Consider the following 26124-nt stretch of genomic DNA (forward strand, 5'->3'; position numbering starts at 1 on the left):
ACTAGAAGGTGGAGGAATGCTTAAAACTCTTAAGTCAATCTAGTTTAATTAGCTGCAAGGCCGACTGTTGACCTTGGAAGGCTAGTTATGCTTAAGAAAATCTTCTACTTTGTTCTCAAGTAAATACCATCAGTGCATGTTTTAGGTATTTCAATAGTTGTAAAACTGTAGTTTTGGAGAATAAAAGGACTTGACGTAGACAAAAAGTCTTCACTAAGGTTTAACCAGAGGTTTGTCATTCCATTTATTGTCACCCAAGTTAATTGGTATCTTGCAGACATCAAGATCATGTCAGTGTGCCCGTCTCGTCTTTATATCTTTCTTTTGTCTTTCTTTTACTTCAGCGATCCAACCCACTGAGTCTGTTTTCAATCCAGGTCAGATCTGCAGGACTGTGGGTGGTTATGTACCCATTTCTTTTTCACATTTAAAATCTTTTTGAACACATTTCATATTATGATCGAGGTTGACTCCTGATCTGACCTCATCCTAAAACTGCTGAACTTACAGACCTCCCACTGTTGCAGAGGCAATCAGTCAAGTTAATGAGCTCTGAGTCACAGGGGGTAAGCTGCACTTTAGCAAGCCAGTCTCCAAAGTGTCCCACTTTTGAGAACTCTCTGTAGAAAACTGATCTGGGTATGACCTCTGGCTCTGGAGTCACGCTGCTCCAGTAGGGGAACAGTTCAGGAGAGGGCACAGACATGTAGAAAACATACAACCCTTCCCAGAATCCCATGCTTCATCCATCTTCCCAATGAAACAGAAGCAGGAAGTCGACCCTTGCTGCATGCAGGAACAAGGAGAGCCATGTCACTTTGTGGAAACCTCCGTTCAACCATCTGCCGCTGCATTAATATAGCAGGTGAGACTGGAAGCGCATAAAGAAGGTACTTTCAGTCTCCTTGAGCATTCGATGTCACTGTAACCTAATGTCAGGCCTCTGCTGAAAATACGGCACAGCATTCTTTACATCAAATCACATCCATTATATTGTCCTTGAGAGCCGGAAAATTTCATGCAGAAAAACCATTACAGTAGAGCCAAAAGGCATGCACTTCCCAAGAGAATTGCATGCCTCTCTTTGACAGTACAGTGGGTGCCATTGTCAAAAACTTTTTTTCCTCCAGACTCTGATTTTTCAGAGTCTGCAGAGGAAGTGTTCATACTTCTTCTGCAGCAATGGTGATATTAAGCAACCAAGACACATCCCTGTTGATGTGTGAGGCACATTCAAAATGTTATTGAATGTTTGAGGTCGTTTCTTGTGTCTCGTTTAATGCATAGGAAAGAAAAATGATGTTCTTTGGTCAGAGTGAACAAAGAAAAGTAAAATCAAGTGTGCATATGAATTGGAAAGAGAGAGAGAGACTGGTACAGGAGATCTTCCAGCTCAGAGTCATCTTCATGTGCAACAACTCTTTAAAGAAACATGGATGAATTATATTTAATTTCCCTTTGGAACTAAAGTATTTTTGACTTTGAATTAAAATACCAAATGCAGTTTTAAAGTGATCTAACTTAAGGTGAAAGAGCTATCCACACCAAACCTGAAGCTATGGGGAACATAAATGTCCACTAAACCTAAAGACAACAAATAATTCAATGCAAAATTGCATAAATCTCTTAGAAACAGCATGTGTTGTTCTGTAAATGGTGCAGAATTAATGCTATAATAATGAGAGACAAACACATTGACTTAACCATTTTATTGAAACTCCTATTTTTCAAAGAAAACTGACAAAATGATAGCTGAATTTGCAGTAATAAAAAGCTAATTTTCCAATCAAGTTTCCATGGCCTTAAGCCTCAAAAGCAGTGCTGATCTTGTTCCTGCCACATTTATATTTAGTGGTCTTGAATATGCTTTTTCATATATATATATAAAAAACCCAACATACATGGAAATAAATAACTTAAGTCTCAAGTTAAACATGCAGATAAAGTAACAAATTGAAGAGACAGTTGTAGCTATGCACAACAGGACAAGAGATGTACTGTCTGTCCTAGTTTAAGTACTTGCCTTGGGAAACTATCCAGAAAGATGCAAATGACAAAGACTGAGTGAAGTCAGGCTGGAAGCAACGATGAAATCACATGAATCACAGTGATGCAGGAGGCTAATATTGTCTAGGGACTCAGATTAAGCTCTAATTAAACTGTACATGAACGATGGATATTACACAGCCAGGGACACTGCATATTTAATCTAAAAGTTGATAATAAATTATGTTTCTCTGACTGTTTTGAACCCAACGGCAACTTCGCAAACAAACCAGTTATAAATCGCAGCTGTTCTCATGAGGGATCCAAATAAAACCTAAATAAATGACATTAATATTTAAAACTCAGTATATTACAACATAGTTAAGAATCTAAAGTCGTACGGTGGAAATGTGTAACATGTAGGCATTGTCTATTTTTTCCTCAATGATCTGTTCTTTGAAGAATGACAGAAAATGGAATCCTCCATTGCCAGAAATCTGAGCTTCTTGGCCAAACAAAAATAGATATGTGCTGTTAAACAAGCATTCACTACAGAAATATATTGGGGAACAATTGGAAGCTACTGTGTGCACCGCTAACCAGCACTGATGAGGCTTCACAGTGTTGAAGCAGAGCAGTTATTACAATACAAGGTTGTGCTGCATAAAAAGGAACTCCATCATGTACAAGGTCGAGGCACTTTGAAAGCAGCGTGCACATACTACAAATGGTGACACACACACACACACACACACGCCCCCTCCCCACACGCGCACACACACACACCAAAAAAAACACACACACACTCATTAGTCCTTTTATTCTGTTTTGAAGTGTGATGAAGGCTGAATGTTTTTGGGGTTATTTTCTTGTTCAACCAGAGTCCATGCTGAACAACTCGATGCCATGTGGGTTCCAGTAGAGGCCAACACCAGAGTTGAAGACCAGCGACCAAACGTATGGGATGAAGAAGTCTTCTGGCTGGTCTTCCTCCACGTACTTAAACTTTAGCTCTGGAAACTTCTGTACACAAAAACAAACAAAAAGAAAAGAAAAGGAAAAATAAGGAAATGCATGAGACTTGAAGCTGGAAAGTACTATATATCCCCTCGGATTTGAGAAAATGTTAGGATTCAGTAGAATAAGGTGGAGAGTGCCGCAGAGGAAAGGGAGAGCTATGTGGATGGACAGATGGATAGATTGACATTTCCATAAGAATATCAAATAGAATGGGGATCAATAAAGAGATGGATGGATGAATGGTCCAAACACAAGACTAAAACCATAACAAGACAAAAGAAACAGCACAATGTTGTTTGGAGTTTAAAAACTTGATAGCATATGACTGAACTTTCCACCGCGGTAAGAAGTTTTAAGGTGAACAGAACTTTTTCAAGGTAAGAAAAATAATATTTTTGCCCACAGCAAGTGAAGCATGATTCATGCCAGGATACTTTTTGATTGACACGAAACTCTCCCCACTAAATCATCTGCACAACAGATTCAATTGTTTGCAAATGTGTGAAAAATGTCAAAGGTACAATAAATCTGTAGCTTCTGTAATTAGTTTCATAATGTGTTGTGTTTTTCTATTTTTTTCCCATCGTGCCAGCACAAGCGATAATTATTTTTCTTTCAAGAAGTTGAAAAATAAAGAAAATTAAATCCTTAAACAAATGGTTGAATTAAATTGACAATAGAGTTGTTTGTTTGTGTGTATTAATTCGTTTTACACAAGAACAGAAGGATGCAAGTCCTGCTGATGAACTCTTTATGATTGGTCAAATCTTTTAGTAGGAGGAAATCTACAGATACATAAGAAACTTTAAAGTTCAGCGAAGAACATGATGGGCCATCAAAACATTTTTTAACTGTATGAATCAATAAACACTGAAATATGAGATGGATAGACTGGATCAGATTATGGAAAACAGAGCAAAATGGCAAAATAAGCAGTGTGCAGCACTTTCACCCAAGCTGAAACTGATTGCGGATGCACAGAAACCTATATTTTCAGACAATCTCCGCAGACTACCAGTATCACTGGAAAAAGATGGCCAAGCAGACAAAAGGGATACATTTCTGATGCGAACACCAGGTTCATGCTAGGGTCATGCTCTTCGATGTTGAAATTAGCTTTTGCAAGTCTGCTGTCATCAAATAAAGCTGAAATGTTACTGGAAATGCTAGGGGAAGTGTGAAGAAAGTCTCTTAAATTGACCAAAAACAATCTGCAGTTATATTAATGTTGCTCCTGCTAGTCCAAGGGAGCACTTGCCTACATCTTTCATAGCATTTTGTTAACCAATATAAATATTTAAAAGACAAAACCAAGACTCTAATGATCACAATAAAGTAAGAGCTGAATACAATATTCTGTTTTGCAAAGAAAAAGAAGCTGAGATCTTCTCATATGAATGCTGTGTGATCTTTTTCCAACTCTACCAGAAAAAGAAGAAAAGCCCACCAAGTGGACTAAACCAAGCATCAGCCAGGCCACCTAACAGCAGGTAGGCAGCAGAAGCAGAAAGCATCAATAATACAAGGGCACCTCATTATATCTTCCCATCTCAACATGCATGTTATGTGCACGCACACAGTCCAGTAATCAGGCTGCGCTGAAAGACAGACGCTGTGCCCTTTATGTGATGGTCCCAGTTTGCTCCATTGAGTCCTGACTGCCTCTATTCACAGCAACGCTATCGGTATCATAATGACACAGACGAAGGGGCTCCGGGGTCACAGGCCATATGCCAGGCTACTGAGACTAGACCACACACACCAGGACCATTGTGATGGCCAGACACAATGCAGAAGCTGTGCTATCCTCCTGGTATGTGTGTGTGTAGGTGACTTGTCTCAGTCTACCAACTCAGCAAATGTCCATACGACACTGACGGTGATGATTACTCAACTCCAGCTCCTTTTTTGCCTAAGGGATAAAAAATGGCTCTAAACTTTTTCTTTTAATTGGAAAATTTGTTTCTCATTTTTATTTATTGATTTACATACATTACCACATGGTGACAGAAGGTTGTCAAGGAGATTAATGCCCAGATTGGATTATCATGATATATGGATCCTACACAGTAATGCTGATGTGCTAATTAAGATAATTAAAGCATTAATCAGCAAACATGGCTATGTCAACATACTGTCAAAATGTGTGATATTAATGCTGTTCCATCAAGCAGCATTAACTGACTAAATTTGCCCAGGGGAATATGCAGATATCTCCATACAATATACAATACTCTAATTAGCTTTATGAAGCATTTCTGATATTAGCTGAATCTACATGCTATTCTTCACCTGTTAAAATCAATGGTTGCTGAAGTGCAAAGGGGAAATTTTAGCAGACCTTTTAGTCATTGCTGAAAATGGAGTGGCGTACATTTCAGTCACTTTCAGACAACGTCAAAAGAAAATCACCAGACAGTTTCTGATGTAAATTTGCACAGCTATTGCAGATGAGGGTCATGTTAGGAGGATGTTCTTAGCGTTGTCAATCTTGTTCATGCACATGCTATCCACACCCCCCTCCCCTTGCTCTATACTACAGCTTTTTCTCAGTGTCAGAGCCGGTCATGAATGCTCAGGGTAGTTGTATGATCAGTTCTGCTGATGTGTCCACAACAACAACTTCTGGTGCGGAATATATGTTGCATAAACCTCCATGAGCGTCTGGTTCATCAGAGATGGGTTACCGTTTTCTACATAAGGTGGAAGTGAGGAGTCAAAAGTGAATCCACAATTCGACGAGATGCTAAAAACACAGCACCATACAGTTGCTTGGTAATAACTACAGTGGATTCAAGGGGTCTTAGTGGTCTTGTCTAAACCACAGATGTTTCCCCAAACATCTGAAAATGCCAGCAGTTTCCAGGCAGCGGATTTGCGTAAATGTAGCCTGAGAGAACGTTAGTGGGGTTTTTTTCCTCTCAACCAGTATCTTTCATTTGGCTTTTATCTCGACAGCAATAAATTAAATCCTTCTTTCTCAAGAGTAGTGCTAAGATTCATGAGCATCGAGAGTAATATAATTCACTGTGACATATAAAAGCAAAGAAAATGATCAGTAGTTTCTAAAACTGATCTACTAATGCACAATGACGCTTTAAAATTTCAAATATCGGTCTGTTTTTTGGGACTACTAATCATATACCCTAAGGAACATAATTTGTGGTCAAAATCTACAATTTATTCTGCATATTAAATAAAACCTTGCCAGTACAAAACATACATTACTGATCATTTCTGGACATATGGAGAATGTTTAAACCCCTCTGATATGTTGGAGCTTCCCCAAGACAGTCATTAAGATCAAGGAGCTATGGGTGATAGTGAAATAGAGAATTTCTTTGTGTTTTTATTGTTTATCTTTCTAAAACCTGCCTCATATTTCACAACACACACAAGAAGTCAGGAGACACTAGCTCTGCAGAATATTATAAAAAACCTGAAACAAGCAACAATTTCTTTACATTTGATAAATCTATCAAGAATCCCTTGTTGAATAATGCATGCATTTCTGCCCCCTTCTCAGCTGTTCTGTCCTCGAGAAAAAGCACAGATTGTATATCAAAAGCTACTAGATGCAGTTTGTTCGTAGTTTTTTGTAATCAGAAGTTATATAAAGAAACACATGGGAAGTTCTGCTGTTCATTCTGGTTCTTGAAGTCTGTTTGGTAAAAAGCTTCTCTAAAGCTACACGCAGCAGCCAAATAGCTTCAATAAAGGCTGCAAATAACGGAAACAAGTCTGGTGTCACGTTAATAAAATTCAGCTAACTGGACTGATCAAGGTCTTTTTCAAATTTTTATCTGATAAAACCTGAGCAGCGGACAGGGATGTATACAAATCTGGAGGTTGTTGTAAAATGACCTGCCCTGAAAAGCTCAAATGGAGGAAAAGATTACACTTAAACATATTTTCCTCAAATTATCATTTCCCCAAGTCATGGTTTTATTGAAGGAAAAAGAAAGCCAGACACATGCGAGTACCTCTTCTAGACTCTAAATACATAAAATAGAGCAAATAATGCCTGAGTCACAGTGGCCACTGTTTTTCCTTCTACTTATATATTGGACAGGGATAGCTGGGGATTTTGTGCAGTCGGAAATTTTAGATATTCAGCAAAAACATCCCTTACAGGCTGAGAGGAGGACAAGTACAGCGACCCCAACATTATTATTAACCGTCCCTTATTCTGACTTCCTCTGTGGATATCTAATGTGGTTCTCTTTTGCCTTTTCTCTTTATCCCCTCCCCATCAGGTTGTTGTCGGGACCCACTTGGCCAGAGAACAGATCAGTTAGTTATAGGTCCTGGCGGGTCAGGCCCTCACCCCAGAACACAGACTGATTGGCTGGCTTCATATCTTCACTCAGGACTCTGTGTTCCCTTTCCTCCTCTGCAGGCGGTTGTGTTGCCAGATCTTGACCAGACAGAAAAGAATCCAGCTGTGGAGCAAATATGAACCCCGAGCAAACAAATAAACTCAAAAGCAGGTAAAGACACAACCACTCAATGGTTATATTTCAAATTGACTTGCTTGTGTTGGTTTTCTTTGGGGGTTTTTTTAGTTTCTTTTTTAGTTGTTTTCTTTCCAAATCTCTCAGTCATTTATTATCAAAAGGACAAAAGTAACTAAATTACTGCTTGGTTTTGAAGAAAAATCTGGACCCTCCAGACGCTGAATCATAGGGACGGGTTAGTAATGATGATTTGATGATGAGTTTAATTTGAGAAAGTCTCCAATGTTTTATCGCTTACAGTGTTTTAAGCATTTGTTTTTCTAATTGTTCTGCTTCCTACACGTCGGTGTGTGGGAGAGTGGCGATGAGCACCAGGCCTGTGAGGAACCAGGTAGCTGAGGGACAGCTGGTATTCCTGCTGCCTCACCCTTCCATCCACCGCCCCCACGAGGAGTCAGACAGTCTGCAGGCTATCAGTGCTCAATAAAGCAGATTTCAGCTGGACAGGCTAAACACCACATTCCTCAAGCCCTGCCTGCAAACACCACACATCCTGAGACAAAACACACACACACACCGACAGAGGGTCAGAGACATCTGAGGGACAAGAAGATGAGGGTCGTCTTTGGGGTATTTACACCTTCTTTAACACATTGTCTCAGCTGGAGCTTCATTTACACGTCAACGTTTCTGTCTGAATGGTTTTAGCTCCTTCAAAAGAACTGGCCTTTTGTACTGTAGTGTCAACAATCATCCTTGTTGCTTAAAATAACAAAGTTCTGCTTGATTAGTAAAGTCTAAAAGAAATTGGTTTCTTGACAGCTGTCAGCTCTACTCGACAAGTAGTTTCCAGAGATACAAATCTACCCTCTCACTTCTGAAATGCCTTATCTCCACCACACATGGGCTACTTACTGGTTTTAAAGGTTAAAAAAATTCCTAAAACGTACTACCAAAGCTTGCTTATTCTATTGTTTTGCTTGAGTCAAAGCTTTCTTGTTTTAAAGTGATAAAACCATGGTTTACATCTTCGTCAACATAATATCAAAACTGGAAACTGTGGCATTTTTACTAAGGGTTATCATGCAGTGAGAATGTCATACTGGCCCAAGCTTCGCCTACACTAAGTTTTAGCACCCTCCACAATTACTGACAACCGCAGTAAAGATGAGCAAAAAGACCTGAAATAGATTGTTGTTATGGAGACTTGGTGACCCCCCAAGATGTCACTGTCTGCAGCAGTTATCCAAAGGCGTCGATTTTATGCCACCTCAAGTGTTCAGTGAATTTATCCAGCAAAAATGCAATTAACAAGAAATTTACCCCAGAAAATGGCTCTACTTTTACATGAACGAGGAAAATTTTAATGATGTTTTGTGGAAGTGTGGAGCATTTTGAAATGGTTTAAATTTTCAACATTGTATTTTAGTCACATCAGTTTAAAAAAAAAAGTTTAAAGCTTATACTTTACACCATTAACTTTAACTGTAAAATATTTTAAATCATCAACACAGCTGGTCACAGCTGTCTGTGGTAAAAGGGGGAGTCAAAATTTAAGTAAAGGTAATATTATATTGTTTAAAACGGTTTATGTTCTGATGCACCGATAAATAACAATCACAATCAATGTTGATTATGAACAGAGTTTTAGAAATAAAGTGCTGCTGCCCCAAGTATTTGATTAATATTCCTTTGGAGCAAGTCTCTCAGACTTGATTTATTAAATATCTGTCAATTTTAGGAATTTCCACTGAGTCAAAAGGGATTATAACGCAGATTTATTGTGTAAACGGTATGAAATTATCACAAGTTTATGAGTAGAGGACAATATTTTAATCCTGATGCAATGGCAGGAGCTACTTTTCAGCGTCAGTGATCCTGTTTTGGAGCAAACAGTGGAAACTAGGGATGCTAGGCCTAGTTTCCACAAAGTGCAAAAGAACACATAATATAATGTTAATGAAAAAAAAAAAAAAAAAATCAACTACTTTTCAAACAGATGAAATCTGACATTTATTCTTCCACTCTGGCTTTCATCTTGGACTAGAAACAAAAGCATATCAACCCCAGCACCTCCTCATCGGAAGTAATTACTACTGGATAGACTAGCTGTACTTGTGATTGACTAACCAAGATGAATAACATGCTCAGGCTCAATGTGTTTTCTTAGGAGAATACCTAGAGTGTTCACATCTCTTTCTTCCCAATCGCCTTGAAGGGTCAACTGATTGAGTCACCAATTCTTCTTTTGCGGAGTAATTATTGACTCATTGACAATTCCACACAACATTCATCTAACATATGGATTTTCTTTAGATTGGGGGCTCAACAGCAGGATGAGCTCATAGGGAGAAGGAAGGCAGAAGAGGAGAGACAGCTGTTTGTTTGACTGATTGTACCATCAGACAGCATGGACTTCTCCCAGAGGAGACATTGCCCAGATATTTCTTTCGCTTCACTTCACCCAGTGGAACTGGAAAGCTTTCAGATGGTTGGAGAGTCAATGCGAAACTCAACGACACATTTGCAGTCACTCGCTTCACACTTGCAGTCGTGCAATGTTGCAATGTTTTCTACATGTGCACCACTCTGAAGGACAGAGCAGGGTTACACACATGTATAATTCTATGGATTTATGGTTGATTGCTGCTTTAATGCTTCGAGGTGCTGACTGGGAGTGAGACGGGGAACCCACATAAACTCATGGTGATGCACCATCCCTCTTCAGTGTCGGCGAGTGAGACAAATGCCTTGCAGCCCGCCGCCAAGTATAGAACATGAAACACATGATGAAACAGGCAATTAAGAGCCTCTGTGCTGGTGGGGAGTGCTGTGTGGAGACCCCTGGTTACATATTCCCTCACTGATTAATGGAGGAGCTTTGGGAGGGGAGGGGTTAGCGAACCCGCCAGGAGTGTAGGGTAACGAGGCGCGGTGGCAGATTTATGTCCCCTCCTGCCCCTCTCCCTACAATCTTATGTGTCCATGACAAAGTGCCCCTGAGCTCCCCCATCCCATATCCTTGAAATGTCATTACATGTTCACATGTAGCAGGCCAGCAGAGATGGAAGGGAGATATGCATTAATGTTGGTGAGAACTGGGCTTTGGTCTTTTGTCTCAGGTCTCAGTAGCTGTTTTTATCTCTTCCTTGAACTCTTCCTCATCCACTTCTAATACTTCTCCCCATTCCTCTGTGCACACAGACTCATGAGCTTGTCTTTAGTTACTCTGCAACCATGCAACAAGCAGAACCTCGCAGTCTACGGCCTGTTTACATTACACGTGTACTGTTTCATTTATCTGTAGACAGCCTTCATTAACAATCACCTCTGTTGTGGTGTCCTATACGTCATCTTACCTTCAGTCTGTCTTTAGGCAAGGCCTGGGCTCCTTTCATGATGACCTCTTGAACCCTCTCAACTGACAGGTCACTTCCAGCCTGCTCCAGACGCTGACTGAAGAATCCTATCACCTAAAGTTCACATAACAGGAGACAGACAATCAGGAACTTACTTATACTACAGTTGTATGGAGGGGGATCCGCAAACCACATTGTGCTTTTGAGTAGGATTTGGCAGATTTCTCATATCAAGGTTGTTACAAGTTATGGTTTTGAAAATGTCTAAAATTTTTCATCATACCATTCCTACAGTTTAAAGGCATATCAATGAGAAGCCAGAAAGTATTTACTAGTCAACTAGGTGAAAAAAGGCTAGTATTCTTTTACCTCGCTTACATTTTTTAATTTTCTAGTTGCAAAAAATATGAAAAGTCTTGGTATGGAAACCAAAGCAGCACTACCCAGCATCCATTAATGTAGCAATGTTTCAAAACCACAGTTGGCTAGCCATCTGAGCAGACAGTCTGAGTAATTCCCCCAACATAAATGTATTATCCTCCAAGTGTATTTTTATTTAATTAAGTATCAAATAACAGATCAGTCATTCTATTACTATTAGTAGAAGTATGAAAATATTGTAGGTTCTTTATTAAACAAAAAGTCATTAGATTAAGTAATTCGTGTTCTATTTAGGTAAATACTGTGAAAATGTGAAAACTTGGTATTTTTATTAAGTCATTACACCTTGAGAATCCTATGCAGGCTGACGTCCACTTCAGAGTTTGCATATTAAGACCCAGAATCCAGCAAACTGGTATATTTTGTAATTCTTAAATCAAATTTCAATGTTTTCAAAAAGCAAATGCAACTGTGAGCTGTCCAGATTCTGAGTGTGAGAAATTATAAGCTTTCATAATTAAATATAAGTAAGTAAGTAAGTAAACTTTATTTCTATAGCGCTTTTCACAGACCAGGGTCACAAAGTGCTGCACAAAGTGTAAAAAAAAAAAAAAATAAAATAAATTAAAAGTATTAAGCTAAAAAGCAAGTTTAAAAAAGTGGGTCTTAAGTTGTTTCCTAAAATGTCTATACAATCCAGAGATCGAATGGTACAAGGTAGCTCATTCCAGAGGCGAGGCGCCACAGCTTTAAAAGATCTGTCTCCTCCGGGAGACAGATCTTCATCAATTATTGCCTTGATATCTAAACATCAAGGCAATAATATCTTCATGGAAGCACTGTTCACTAGTTATTACTCTAATTTTTCTTGTCAATACTTTTCATGCCACAAAACACACAAACACAATTAAATTAAATGTTGTTTATTGTGTTTTCCTAATTGAGAAGCCTTGAAGACGTATTTATCACACCGCCAGGACACCAAGCTGTAAATTGTCTGTACAGTGTGTCATGTTGTAGAGAGAAATCTGATACTTCACTTGATGAAGTGGCCAATCTTGCATGTGTAGCGCTAGTAATATAATGCATGTGTACTACTGCTTTCTTGTAGGTCTGTCCTACTGAAACAGTGACATACATGACCTTACAATGAACCACGACTGAATGACAATCCTGCTTCCTTAACAAAATAATGAAACTAATAACATAATCAATTTAGTAATAAAAAGATGACACAGTTAAGTCATACTTCATCTACGGGTTCATGAACAAAAATGTTTCCACACTGTCCAGGACTACAGAATATGTATTTGGCACCAAATAATAAATAACAGTAGCTGGGAAAAGTCAAAAATAAGAGGTTAAAAGGCAAAATTCAAAACTGAATGAATGCTGTTTTAGTTAAATGGGATCTGATTCAAATTCAACACATGATTTCAGCAATTTTTAAAAAAAAATCTAACTTAGAAAAAGCCCAGCAGCAGTGCTTAAATTATTTGATGTCCTTTGGGTTTACACTAGAGCAGGAAATTGAGGAAAGCATATTTTGTGTTTCTACTGCTGGGCTGGATGTCCTCTGAGGAAATGTTTGAAAATTAAAAAAAAAAAATCCTTCTTTTTATGCCGCCTCTTTGTCACAAAGAGCATAAAAAAAAGCTCCACAGGCAACATTTTCTCTGCTTATGCTCAACAGTTGCTTTATAAAATTCAACACTACTGCAGGATGAGTGTAGTGTGCGTCTCAATCTAATACTAATCTTTTCATTAACTCTGAAGGTCTCTCATATGGGCTTAATTTAGAATAGCAAAGAAGTAGCCTCTCATCCTGGATCTCATGCTAGCACACATGAATTTGCAAGCACGAGGAAAGCTTCAGAGAATAGCCTGAGGGAAGTGGTCTGAACCAAGGGTTCCTAGCAGACATGCTTCCCTCATACTTATGGATAACAGCAAACCCCAGGGTGATGCATGCAGCAACCACATGCAGATAGAGCAAAAAGCTTTACTTCCTTGCCTAGATGGCTGCCACAGATATAAAACACAGCACTGGATTATGTTCTTTATTTTTATTCACCCACACTCAATAATTTTTAAGAGACAAAGCCTCTCAAAACACAAGGACTGATTAATTCAGGGTGTTTCACATGCTGTAGGCTTCATGTTACCCATACAGTTTGCAGGTTAGGACACAGAAGACAAATCTACAGCCTTCATTCACAGCTCCTTAAACCTATATACATGTGCCTCTTGAACTTTTTCACATTTTGTCACAGTAACATAGTTCATATTAATGTATTTCATTGGCATTTTTGAAATTATCATTAGCTAATTTAGTAATCAATTAATCGTTAATTGGAGTAAACAGACTCAAAAAAGGTAATTTGCTGGAAGGACAACATACTGAGAGTAGTAATAAAGCCAAAACTGTACAAAAATATATTCATTTTGCATCAAAGAGAAAAAAAAAACATAACCCTTCTTTGAGTATGTTCTATCCAAAACTCCTCAAGTGGCATAGTTTTTGCTTCACCTGGTTCAAATTCAGTCAAGAAAATCTAATATTAAGCAACCTTTGCTATGCAATCATTAATTGGTTAATGTCAAATGTTAAGTCAAGCAGAAAGGGCTGAGATTTTCACATGCTGATGTTAGAAGTATTTTTTTAGCTGCATCCTAAAGGATGACCAAGTGCATCCTAAACGAATGCTACTGCGTTTTAGATAGTAAAATGTTTTTCTTATTTAAACACAAATTTAATTGTTTATTTCTATCTGTCATGCATTTCTAATATTGTATATAAAAAAGGCTCAAATGGTTTTAAGAAAAATTTGCAGAATCTTTTACTCAATCATCAGAATAACTGATAGAATAATCAATTATTAAAATAAATGTTAGTTAGATGAGCCAAAAATCTTACAACAAATCAGACACTGTTCGTTTTCAGTAACTGACCGTGTCAAGGTTCTGCATGATGTCCTGGAAGGATGGGTGGGACCTGAACTGCTCAAAGAGCTCCCTCTTGTAAAGCAGCGCATACACCAGGTTGGGATTATGGTGCAGGGAGTTGCAGAGGCAGGAGTTGATGATTTCCAGCATCATGCGGATCACCTCCTCAATCACATTCAGGTCCTGCGCCTTGGGGGGGGAAATAGGGAGGATGTAAAGGTTAATTGGCTTCACATTACAGTGGTTTTACTTATTATTGCATCTTTAAACCGTTGCCTCCTGGTGAAGGGTGGGTGAGAAAAGGTGGAGGAAAATGGCAGAAGGAGGGAACAAGGGATGAAGATAAAGACGGAGGAATGTCAGCTTAGAAGTAAGATGAGTCTTGGGCAGGGACAGAGAGGTGATCTTATAAGCCACAGGTCACGACATGGTAGACTTTCCCATGGGGGACTGAGAAGTGTCACTAATGATGGATGACAGTGACGGAGGAGAGGCTGGTGAGAACAAGAGAAGAAAAAGCATGGAGCTAAGTGGATGACTCAGAGGGATTATTTACAAAGTTCCTCAAGCAAAGCAGGCTCACAGCCAAAAATCAAGACAACTGAGGAGTTCAAGAAGAAGGATGAAGCTAGAAGAAACAACGCATCCGACAACTGAAGATAGAGACAGTCATTATTAAGCAGCATTTTGTTTTTCAGAAACCAGAACTCGGATATTAACAGTATGTCAGGAGGTAAAAATAGTTGTGTTAATCAAACCACTATTGGCAACAAAAGCAATGTACAATATAAACGGTGGTCCACACTGCCTCTCCACTGCCTGTTTTAAATGTTTTCTAGCTTGAACAGAACTTATTCAAAGCAAAGGAGGGCAGGGAAAAAATCTAAGACATAAAGGGCAGTGAACCTCTGCCATACAAGTCTGTCCTTCCACTGATTTAAAAGCTTGCACTCAGAGGCATGAAATCAATTTGTTTTTGAAACTTTTCTTAGTTTATAAATGTACCAGACATATTCAAGGTTCCTCCAAATGTTATCAAATAGACTTTTCCAGCTGTTTTCGTAAGATTATAGAATAATGATCCATTTCATCTATTATTGCAGTCTTCAGTGATTTTTTTCCCCTAATGTAAACCCCACTTCTTTTACTCATTTCCTTGTGGTTGAGTTGCTCTGGTTCTCCTTCTTTTATTGTGCATTTCCTATTTTCATGGTATGCCTCCGGTCTGACTCCTTCCTTTACCTGTCTGTATTTGTTTTTCATTTAATCATCTTGTTTGTTTGAACTCGTCTCACATTCTGACACGTCTGATTGGAAACAAACATGTTTTACCACACTTCGTGTTGATTAACATTCTTAGAACAGTATCGTAATCTTTCCCCCCCGTTTCAACAGACAATTTGTTATGTTGGGTCATAATTTTTAGTTTACAACACAAGTGCAGCAACTTATGAGGGCCAGGAAGTATTGTTAACTGCAGACACATTTACATATTGAGAAAGATGTTTGGGTTAGATCTGCAAAGTACCAGGTGACTGCTATTTTTGTCATGAAGGGGTTATTCTTGATTCATTTTCTTTAAATTTACTAAAAAACAAAACTAACAAGGCCAAATGTATGAGGATTTGTAAACTCTATCCAAGGCAATATACACTGAGCAGTTCTTTAGAAAGGAAGAAATACCTGTCAATGCAAAACACTCAACAAGTACAAGAATTGTCTATTTTGCTTATTGTAACTCTAACAAAGCCAGCATTTGCTCAAATAATTTGAGCATTTAAACCGAAATGTACAGCTTAATAAAGACCATCAGTTTTTAAGTCCAATAGCAATGTTTCAAAGTAGCTTTAAAAAAAGGAACGTCTGAGAAAATACTTCAATCATCAATAGAAATCTTAGCAAGCTGTTTACCCACATGAACCAATCTGCTCTAAAAGAAGAACCTTTGGCTCGGGGAATAAAGATTATATCTCATCCTTTAGTTACTGTATTCATAACAATGTGTCTACAAGCCAGACAGACGCCACCATGACTAGATAAGGTCCCGTCTGCCATGATCATGGTGGCACAAACAAAAAGTAAAAAACAGATGGCTATGAACTGTCAAAGTTCAGGGGAAGATAGAGGATTTCCACAAATACGACAACCGTTGTAGAAACAATCCAAAAGGTTTCAGCGAAAATAATTATGTCATCCAGAAGAAAAAAAAATCTAAATCCAACAAAACTGGTTTGCTTTATCTTCATATGACAACTTGGAAAATAATGCCTCAAAGCTGAAACAAAGCCTGAAGCCCAAATGTCACCATCATAGATTTCATATTAAAAATCAAGTCTCTATTCTGAAATTTGCCAGATCTATTCTAACCGTCTTCAGAATAGATCTAAAGGTTTTCAAAGGTTATTAATTGGCTGGGATAAACAAAGCACGTCTCACAGTCCCAACATGGGGCCCAAAGAGAAGAGACAGGAATATATGGAATGTAAAATTGGGTTTTATCCCCTGGAACATATATGAAAGTTACTACGAAATGATGAAACTAAAACACACAATAAGATAAATAGAAAAATTTGGTCTGGTCCATCCAAAATCTAATGATGTTTTAATAAAAAGCAAAACATCTAAAAGAATGAGGTGAGATGATTCAAATAATAATTAGAGTAAATCAAGTTAATGGCCAGTGCCTTCCATTAAGTTTGGAATTATTTAAGTTGATTAAATAAACATCCTGTTGGCATTCTCCCTCACTAGTCATAATTTGATCAACTAATCAAAAGGCGATTGTTCTCTGTGAGAACATAATTTGTTTTGGTTGTTTTGTGGAGATGATTCTACCCTTTTTGATCAATGTATTCTAAAATGTCGCTCTACCGAGAGTGTTAGATGATAATTATGGAGCAATAGGTACACATTAAAGTGGCTGATAGCTGCCAGCGAGCCCTGAGGAGTTTTGTTTCAGTTGAAAACTTCAGGGTACGTGTGCTGACGCTCTGTAATTCAAACAGGTTTTTACCTCTGTCTCACTGCATCTGTTAAGCTACACAGTAAAGTTCAAACAGACAATGTCTGTGGAAATAACTTCAAAAGATCTGACTCAGGTGAAATTCAACCAAGTTAATGTCTGAATAGCAACAAAGTTCAAGTGAATGAATGCATCTCTTATGGTTCCGAAACGTTAATGGGTCAGTTCATGTCATGTTTTTATGCTGCTCAGTTAACAACGCTATCTGCTCTTTGGCACACGTCTTGCTTAAGGTGAAAAATAAATTCTCCAAACCTAACCTTATGCTTGAAAAATATATGGTTTGTCCTCTGACAATGATGCCCATGTTTGGTAACAGTGAGCATGTTTGACAATGAGATGTAAATAAAATAAACAATGTGGAAAATACTTATCAATGTTTTGAACTATTCATATTTTATTTATCTTAAATATTTATTCATTGTTCACATTCTTGTTCATACACCCGAGAACAACTTCAACATTCAGCAATAGTAGCCTAAAACTGAAATCAGCACATATTGCATCTTGGGCCGTTTAGAGTTAAAAGGCTTGCAGCTCAGCAGCCAAGACGAGGCTGAGAGGAGAAAACACAGACTAAAAGATCACAGGAGTCAAGAACATTGTAAGCAGCTTAGCCTAATGCAGTGTCTTTTTCATGAAATCGGTCTAATGGCTGACTAAACACAGAGCAACACAATATGTGACAGGTTTCTGTGATCATCCTGGATCTCTAGTGAAATGAACTACTGTAAAGGCTGTTACATGGTTAAGTACCAGGAGTGTGCTGCTAATGTAAACAAGATTAAGAGTCAAGTAGATCTGAAAGAAAAGGAAAAAGCATACAATAGGCATACCGTATAATTCAGTATCTGTTGTTGCATGCAAAAATATCATTGACCCTAAGAAACACATAAACTGACTGACTAATAGTGCAATCTACTGTGAAATTCGTATAGATGAAGAATTTTCCAATAGTGTGTGTGTGCATCAATTTACTGACATTACCACACCTCAGTCCTTTAGCCTTGTTGTAAAATTTAACATGCCAAAGTTTATTATGAATCTGGCACCAGGAGAAAGCAGAAACTGGAAGGAAGGAACATAAGGCAGGAAAGGAAGAAAAATACATTTGGACATTAAAATATTTTTTTGATACTGGTCTGGAAATTGAAGAGATGAAATTCAAGACTTTTTGAGAGTGAGTAGGAACCCAATATACTAGGGAAAATTAATATTCAACTTCTAACCAACTCATGATGTAAGAGGAGCTCAGAAATGAGAGAAATCAATCAAACAGGAAATGATTGAACATCGATGAACACCTTTTCTGTTCTGGAAATTGTCTCCTTTATTTGATCTAGAATAATATGCTGAAGCAGACTTTCTAGCCCAAATATCCAGTGGTCTACACAGAGATGTTGAAAGCTACAATTTATTGTAACTTATTAACTCTAAGAGCTTTTTGACAGTACTCAGCCAGCAAACATATTTAAGCTGACATCTTTTCCCTATTTATTAATTTTCTTTTATTTAGATTGAAGTCAAAGTCATCTTTTCTATAACTTTAGAGGATAAGTTTGTGCTTGACCTCTTCTGGAAGTCTTGCAACTCTATTAAAATCGCATTCAGAATAATGACATTTTCGTCTCATGCGTGCTTCCATTTAAAAAGTCTCAAAAGATCTCCGTGCGCCGCCTGCAGCATTTCAAACCTATGACCTACAGTCAAGGTTTGATTTGAACAGAAAACATTATTGTTCTGATGACCTGTTTTGACTATGGCTTTGGCGATAGCACATTCAAAACAGGAACCTGGCAAGACTGCCGCAACAAACCGATGGGAAGCCGAGATTCCGTCCAATCTGGGTTATCCATCTGTAACAGAGCAGCATGTGGTAGCATTTTTTATTCCATCTTGTACGCCCTGCTTGAAAACTAGTCCTTATCTTATAAATAAGTTGGCTTGCAGTGTGGCTTCCCCCTCTACCCCACAACATCACACACACAATCAGCCTTTCATAAGTAGCCAGGGGATTAGGATAATTGTAAATAACAGCATTCAGTTGTGCATAGACTGTGAATTAGGCTTGCAACACAGATGCAATAATGTATTGCATTGATTTCCAAAAGCCTGTGAAGGTGTTTGAAGGCTTCACATGCTAGACATGAGGAGGCAGGGAGAAGGCAGGACAGCCAGCCATAATAAGGACTGATTGTATGTCTGGAGGCAGAGGTGGCTCTCCCTCATCTACACCGCTGCCTAGCTAGACCTGCTCTCCTCTGTTCTGCAGTGGCAGGCCATAATTAGACAGAAAGCAGGCACACATATGGGAGACAACCGAGTAGGAGGAAGAGGAGGCAGAAGAAATGAAGACAGCGACCAAAATGGGAACGTACAAGACGAGGGGTGGGGGGAACTGATGGAGACGGAACGAACGCGACGAGGAGGAGACAAAAGCAGCAGAGGAAGGCAAGAGTAGGAGTGAGGAATGCCTGGTGTATTTGTTCTCCAGCTCAGCACCCAGCTTAATGAGATTAGTCTGGCAGGGGAAAAAATGCCACACTGGGGAATTCAGGTCACATGAAAATAGGCTAGCTAGACGTCTGCCTGGCCCTGCGTGCGTGTTTGTCAAGAGGATAAGATTAAGAGGTCCGTGGTCTACTTGAAACCCAGACAGGATTTAAATACGCTGGTTGCTCCTCCTTCTCCTCTCCAACTTTCCAATCTGTTCTTGTGCACTTGTTTTTACACTCTCCACGCCCCCAAAATAATGCATATCCTGAAAGGACCAGAGGACACCTGACATCTCTTTCAGTTTCTCTTCGTCTCTTTCTCCTTTTCATTATTTGTCCTTCCCTGACATTCCTTGGTTTCCAACTCAGTTGCAGAGTCAGAGTAAAATAGCCCTTAGAAATGCATCTCTCATTGATCCGGTCCTGTTTTACTCGTTTCACCAAGTCTACAGATGCTACCAGGAAGGATGAGTCCATCCGCATGTGTTTGCCTAACACCTCTCCAGATGGTTTTGACCATTTGCGAAACATCTAATAATTGCAACGACAAGGTAACGGATGTGGTCAACATCAGTGTGTGTTTTCTAAGCTGGCAGTACATGTTTGCCTGGGAATCCTTGTGCATGAGGACAGAGTGTTTACAGACAGACATGCAAATCCCTGTAAAGCAGGAGCTGGCATCATTAAACCAATAGCTTAGAGAATCCCTGGTTGGCCACACTCATTGCAAGCTGTTGCAGGGCAGATAAAGCAGACATATTAGGAAAGAACACTGACTAAGACTGACACAAACAGAGATAGTGGGAGAAGAGACACAGAGATGAGTCAAAATGTATCCTCTTTCCAAATTAGTACCAAAAAGTAGTTTGTTGTGAAGTAGGATGCAGCTTAAAAACAAAATGAAGTTTGAAGGCAAAAGATAAATAAAAACGAGGAGAGAGGGAAAAGAAATGCCACATGGACAACCAGAGAGGGTCAGACTGACTGAGCAGCAGCCGGCTGCCCTGTTTGAAAGTTTTTTTTAAATGGGTCATTGTCTGACATGCATTATGGTCTAACAGCTACGTCATAATCGCACCATTTTGTGAAGCACTGTGCCCAGGTCAGCCTCTCATTATCCTCTAGTCTCACACACAATGCACAAAACTTCTTTTGTTGCACAAACACTGAGAATGAGGCAAGCGACGGCGTCTGAAACAACAGCCTCGGCTGCAACAGCAGCAGCAGCAGCACCACACTGGACCGTTCTAGGTCTAGGATCTGTTCAGGACAGGCTCTGCGTCACTGTCTGAGAAGAAAAGTTTGAGCCCATTAACAGTGTGAGACCTCATTATCACTTTGTAGGTGTCATCTAGTTGGTTGAGACTTGGATGATGGAAGAAGAAAAAAAAACAGCAGTGGGGTTAAAGATAAGAGGGATGACACCGGCCGCTGCAGGAGAACTCTGGGAGAAAAGTGGGCAGTGCTAATTGATCAGACAGATGCTGTGCTCTGTTTGCTGTGCCTCAGTCCTGAAAAAGACCAGGGCACAGCAGGGCTGCTCTAATTATCGTTTGGAAGGAGATAATCATTGGAACCCAACATGCTGTCTGCAGGCATGGCTCCCCCACTGCTCAGGAATAGATGTAGAGAGCCAGACAAGAGACGGTAGGAGGAGGAGGGATATATTTTTAATTAAAATAAGCAGGTGATGAGCAAAGTAGGTTAGCTCCGTTGCTCACTGCCTTAATGAGAACTACAAAAACAAGACTTCTGAGATAGAAAGGACAGGATATTTTGATTTTACTAGAGTTTGAATATCAGACTTTGACTATTTCATAAAAAGTCTCAACAGCAAAGTTTTAAAGGGAGAAGTGGCCTTCAAATGGCCAACAGTGAAAGCTGAGTACAAAAAAAAGTGTTTTTGTGTAGGGGTGTTCATGATGTAAATGGTTCCTTGGTTTAACACAACTAAATCAAATGAATGGTTTATTAACTGGATGTCTGCAGTTTGATGTTATATCAAACTGTTATATGAATTGAGTTAATTCAGCCGTCTAAAGCTGCTCTGATAGAGCAGAAATGCATTTAAAATTTGCAAAACCCTCAAGTCTTAAGGAGGTTGACACCCATGGATTGGGGTGCTGGAAGAGAGGCCTTCCAACCTCAAAAACTATACAACTCATCAATGAAGATAAATTACCAAGTAAGGAGAATGTGATTGCTGCAATCCAAGATTTTTAAATTGATGGTTGAGAATGGTGTAAATAATTTTTGACATGTCATTTTTTTAGTACAACATAAATACAAATAGATTTAGTTTTTAAAACTCAAATGTGATTTATGAGAAGCAAGTTTCTTGATTGAGGTTAAAGAAATTTGTATGCAAGTCTGTATGTATAATTTTGAACTGAAATGCAGGTAGAAATAATTCTTTTTTATTTTTTAAAACCAAATGGGAACCAGGTACTCTTAGATAATTAGTGTACATAGCCTGTAACTCTTTTACATTCTCTGTCTTCAAGGTATTTCATTCAGAATGTCCAGAAGCTCTCTGTGTATGCACTAAAGACTCAGTGGTGTGGTTAATTCATTGACTGATAGAAGGATGGACTCTACATTAAAAGGCAGTAAGAAATGTGACAGGGCAATGTAACATTCCTATTGCAATCAATCTGCTGTTCCTTCCAGCTAAACGATTTATGATGGTTAATGCTGACCCCTTCCTTGCACACTATGCATTAAACATCTTCCATAGCCTTGGAGAATGAGATAAAATGCATGTGGACTCTGGAAAGCGGTGCTATAAACTTCAATAGTCTCAGACAGAGAAGAAAATATACCGTGCAGTCCCACCTATTTCACAATTGAGTATTTCTCAGATTTGTCTGTGGAACGCAACTCCTAATTATTTGCGGAAAATATGCCTTTTTGCAGAGCATATCTAAAATATTTGATAGAAAATGCCACTTGCGAGGCTGAAATACCTCAGTAAAATGCAACTTGATAGGTTAATGGCTGGCATTTGAAAAACAGCTAATCCAGGATCACAATTTATTTTCCTTGGTGCCACTTTGCTGAACGCCCAAGAGTGGAGATAAGAAAGCCTCTAGATATGATCTTCTGCAGTAGTGCTAAAATAGTTTCCACTGCTTGTATTAATGCATATTGAGGTATGTTGGGTATTTGAACTGTTAAAATAGGCAGTGTTAAGTTTGTTTTAAAGGGGAATATCAATCATTCGTGGATTTTAGCTATTCATGGTTGGTTGTTGTCCCTAACCCCAAATATTGGACATCCACTGTACAAGAGTCAAACTTGTGAGTTAGTCATGGAAAGTTGTTTTTTTTTTCTTTTTTACATTCAAGCTTCATTGATGGGGCAATCGACATTAGTTTAGATGAGAGAAGTACTCATTGTACCTTTTTTTTTTTTTTAAACAAAAACAGTGCAACTAAATCTGTTAAATGTTCGTGACATGTAGGGGCATCAAGCTATGACTAAGGTACTGTACCAGTCAGTGACGTTACTGTTGTAAGTATTTGAGTCAAATGCCCTTTTGTGGTAAATTACACACAAATTCTGACAAACAAATGTTGAAGGCTATTACAAATGCACAAACATGCCCTCTTTTACGATGAAAACTACTCCTCCGTATCTTTGTCTGAATGACAAAGTTCACCAAAACAATTTCGACTCAACTATAAACTACAGCAGCTTTAATGCAAGGAAAATGGCTTTTGCAAAAATAACTGCATATCCTCGTAGAAAAGTGGCAGAATCCTAAAAGCTTTGACAATAAACAGAAGGCATAATGTTTATTATCTGTTGATAAATCCTCTGGCTCTGCTGTTCCCCTTAAACAAGTGGACTGGTGCCACAAAGCTAATGCATGCGTCAACTCTGGCTATTAAAAAAAGATCACAGATTGTGACTCAACCGGGACACATAAACACATAGGCTGGGTGGTCCATGGGGCTGCTGGCAGTGTGTGTTTGCGTGTGTGGGTCCGTAAGCGTGTGTGTGTGCTTGCAGGATCCTTCCCAGAAATGTGCAGCAGTAAACAGACTAAGAGGCAGAGAAGTAAGACAACCATTATGACTGGCTGGGAGCATAAACAGAAACACAATGCAATTCAATCCAACACAGAGGGTACATCTTTCTTTTAATGTTTGCTTGTATGTGCAAGCTCGTTCTGCGATTCAACGGGGGGCCATGAGAGATCCTCTGCTTTGACCGAGACCCTCTATGATGTTACCCGGGGGCCTCAAGAGGCCTTAAACCCTTCACTCTGTCTTCCCTGATGCTAACCAGATGCAGCGGCACCAACACATTCAGAGAGACAGGGGTGTATTCAGTGTGTATATGTAAGAGACAGAGACCAAGACGTTAGGAGACGAGCATAAAGCGCGCAGCTTTAAGCCAAAGCTTAGAGCGTTTCATGATGTTTTTTTTCATATCCTCCTCTCAGACTCTCCCTCGTAAAGAGAGCAATTACATGTCCAGGACAAACCCACATTAAACAAACATTAGTTCTCTCTGCAGAGCCAGACTCGGCCAAATTACATTGTTTCCAGATGCCTGTCACAAAAACACATTTACACCCACCCTGAACCCTCCTCCAATCCCTTCCTCTCTGCACCGCCTGCCAGCTTCTCCTGTTTCAATTGTTCTTTTCTCCTCACATTTTGACCTCCTTTATCTCCCTCTGTAGTTCCCTAAACTTCCACACCTCTCAAGTTTAGGCGTGGCTTTGTGAACAACTCCAGAGGCGTCTGTTTTCAATTACGCCGTCACAACCACTAGCAGAAGATGAGAAGAGCCCTGGGATGGAGGAAACAAAGGAGCTGGTATAATGAGACAAGGGGAGCTTCCGTCATGTGTCACATCTGCCAAACCAGTGATAAGCCTCATTCAGAGCTTGAGCTAATTACAACTGCTCATATAAGAAACATTATGCATGAAGTTTCATAGAAATCTTATATCAACAAGAAGAATATTAGTCCACAACAGTTATAAACAAAGTCGTTTAAATTAATTTTGGAACATTCCACACATAAAAAGACAAACAAAAATAATCCGCTACATATTTTTTCTACAATCCTATTTCTTTGACATTATCAAAAATAGCTTTGCATTTGTTTTAGATCTTGGAAATAATCAAAACGTTTATGAGCCAAAACACAAATGTCTCAAATTTGCATGTCTTGTAGCCTTAAGGCAGACTGTCAATTGTTCCATATAAATATTCCTCAACAATGAAACTTATAAAACTTTGTAGGATCTTGATGATTTTACTAAAAGTTTCTGCTGTTGCAAAAAAATATTATTTGAATATATTTGAATTTGTTCTGTTATTCCTAATATAACATGAAACTTCGCTGATAATGATTTCTTTTTTTTCCTTTCCTATTGCTCCTTTCAGATCATCCTTTCTTTAGGGAATGGGACTATGATGCAGTTTGCTCCTAACATGACTAATAACTTAACTGCGTTGTTTTGCAATTAGGAATAAACTGGAATATACGAAATTTAATTTTAATCCATCTTTATGTTTGAACTGAAGTGACTGTACAACATATTTCACTAAAATCTGTTTATTTTGTAAAGTGCCCCTGAGACAACATTGTGTTTTGAATAAAAGACAACAAGATGAATATAACAGTGGAATTGAAATCTGTGGTGTTCTTTTTATATAATGAAAACAAGTGTTTCATGTAATACTCACTGAAAGGCTAAAACAACAACAACGTTACAACTACAAAGCAGAATCATCTCATTAGTGAAACATTTAAATCATGATTATTACCTTGGCTATTTGTCACTTCTATGTTGTTTTTCTTACCCGCTATATGGAGGTTAAAAGACACCAACATTTAGATCAGTCACAAACACGATGCACACAGCAGCACTAAAGTTTCTGAAGAATGCTTAATTGCTCTGTTAGTTGTAATAATTTTCCTTGTAAGATGAAATCAGAAGATGCTTACAAATTGTTTTATTTAAATCATTATTTTCATGAGAAAGGGCTGTGAATCCTGCAAAACACTTGAGATGACGAGCAACAATAGAAATTAGATTTTCAAGGAACTTGGGCAACATGATTTTTAATAAAAAATGTGTTTTGTAATTAAAAAATGTCTCAGATACTGGAATGGTACAATTTATGAATTAGCATCAGGAAATTGTGCACTGCTATAAAGACTTTTACAGAAAAACAAACAGCGTTTCAAAACATTTCCATTCATCATAATCACAAAGTTTGAGTCAAGTTGAAACCTTAGTTACAGCATTAATCATCATGAGTCAATGAAGGAGCCAACCATTTCTAGGAGCTGCCATTGTCAGGTGCCACACCTAAAAACCGCTCAAACCTGACATCACAACAGGCTGAGTAATTTAAATTTTTAGATCTTTACCAGAAAGAAGTCAAGCATGAGAAACTCTCCTGAGGCTGTACTTAGAAGTGCCTTCTTAAT

At 38.7% G+C, this 26124-nt stretch overlaps 1 protein-coding gene across 3 annotated transcripts in view; it reads right to left on the minus strand.

Moving 5' to 3' along the window:
* Window positions 1-1694: 1694 nt before the first annotated feature.
* The window catches only part of dym (dymeclin), a 48516-nt gene continuing 24086 nt past the window's right edge, over window positions 1695-26124 (minus strand). For all 3 annotated transcript variants that reach the window (XM_028026022.1, XM_028026020.1, XM_028026021.1), the window contains exons 15-17: window positions 14156-14338; window positions 10823-10936; window positions 1695-3009 (exon numbers count right to left, since the gene is read on the minus strand). In XM_028026022.1, the coding sequence (XP_027881823.1) occupies window positions 2860-3009; window positions 10823-10936; window positions 14156-14338 (447 nt within the window). In that variant the 3' untranslated portion in view covers window positions 1695-2859. The remainder of the gene's footprint in view (window positions 3010-10822; window positions 10937-14155; window positions 14339-26124) is intronic.

This window comes from Xiphophorus couchianus, chromosome 8 (assembly GCF_001444195.1).
Source record: "Xiphophorus couchianus chromosome 8, X_couchianus-1.0, whole genome shotgun sequence".
NCBI lineage: Eukaryota > Metazoa > Chordata > Actinopteri > Cyprinodontiformes > Poeciliidae > Xiphophorus > Xiphophorus couchianus.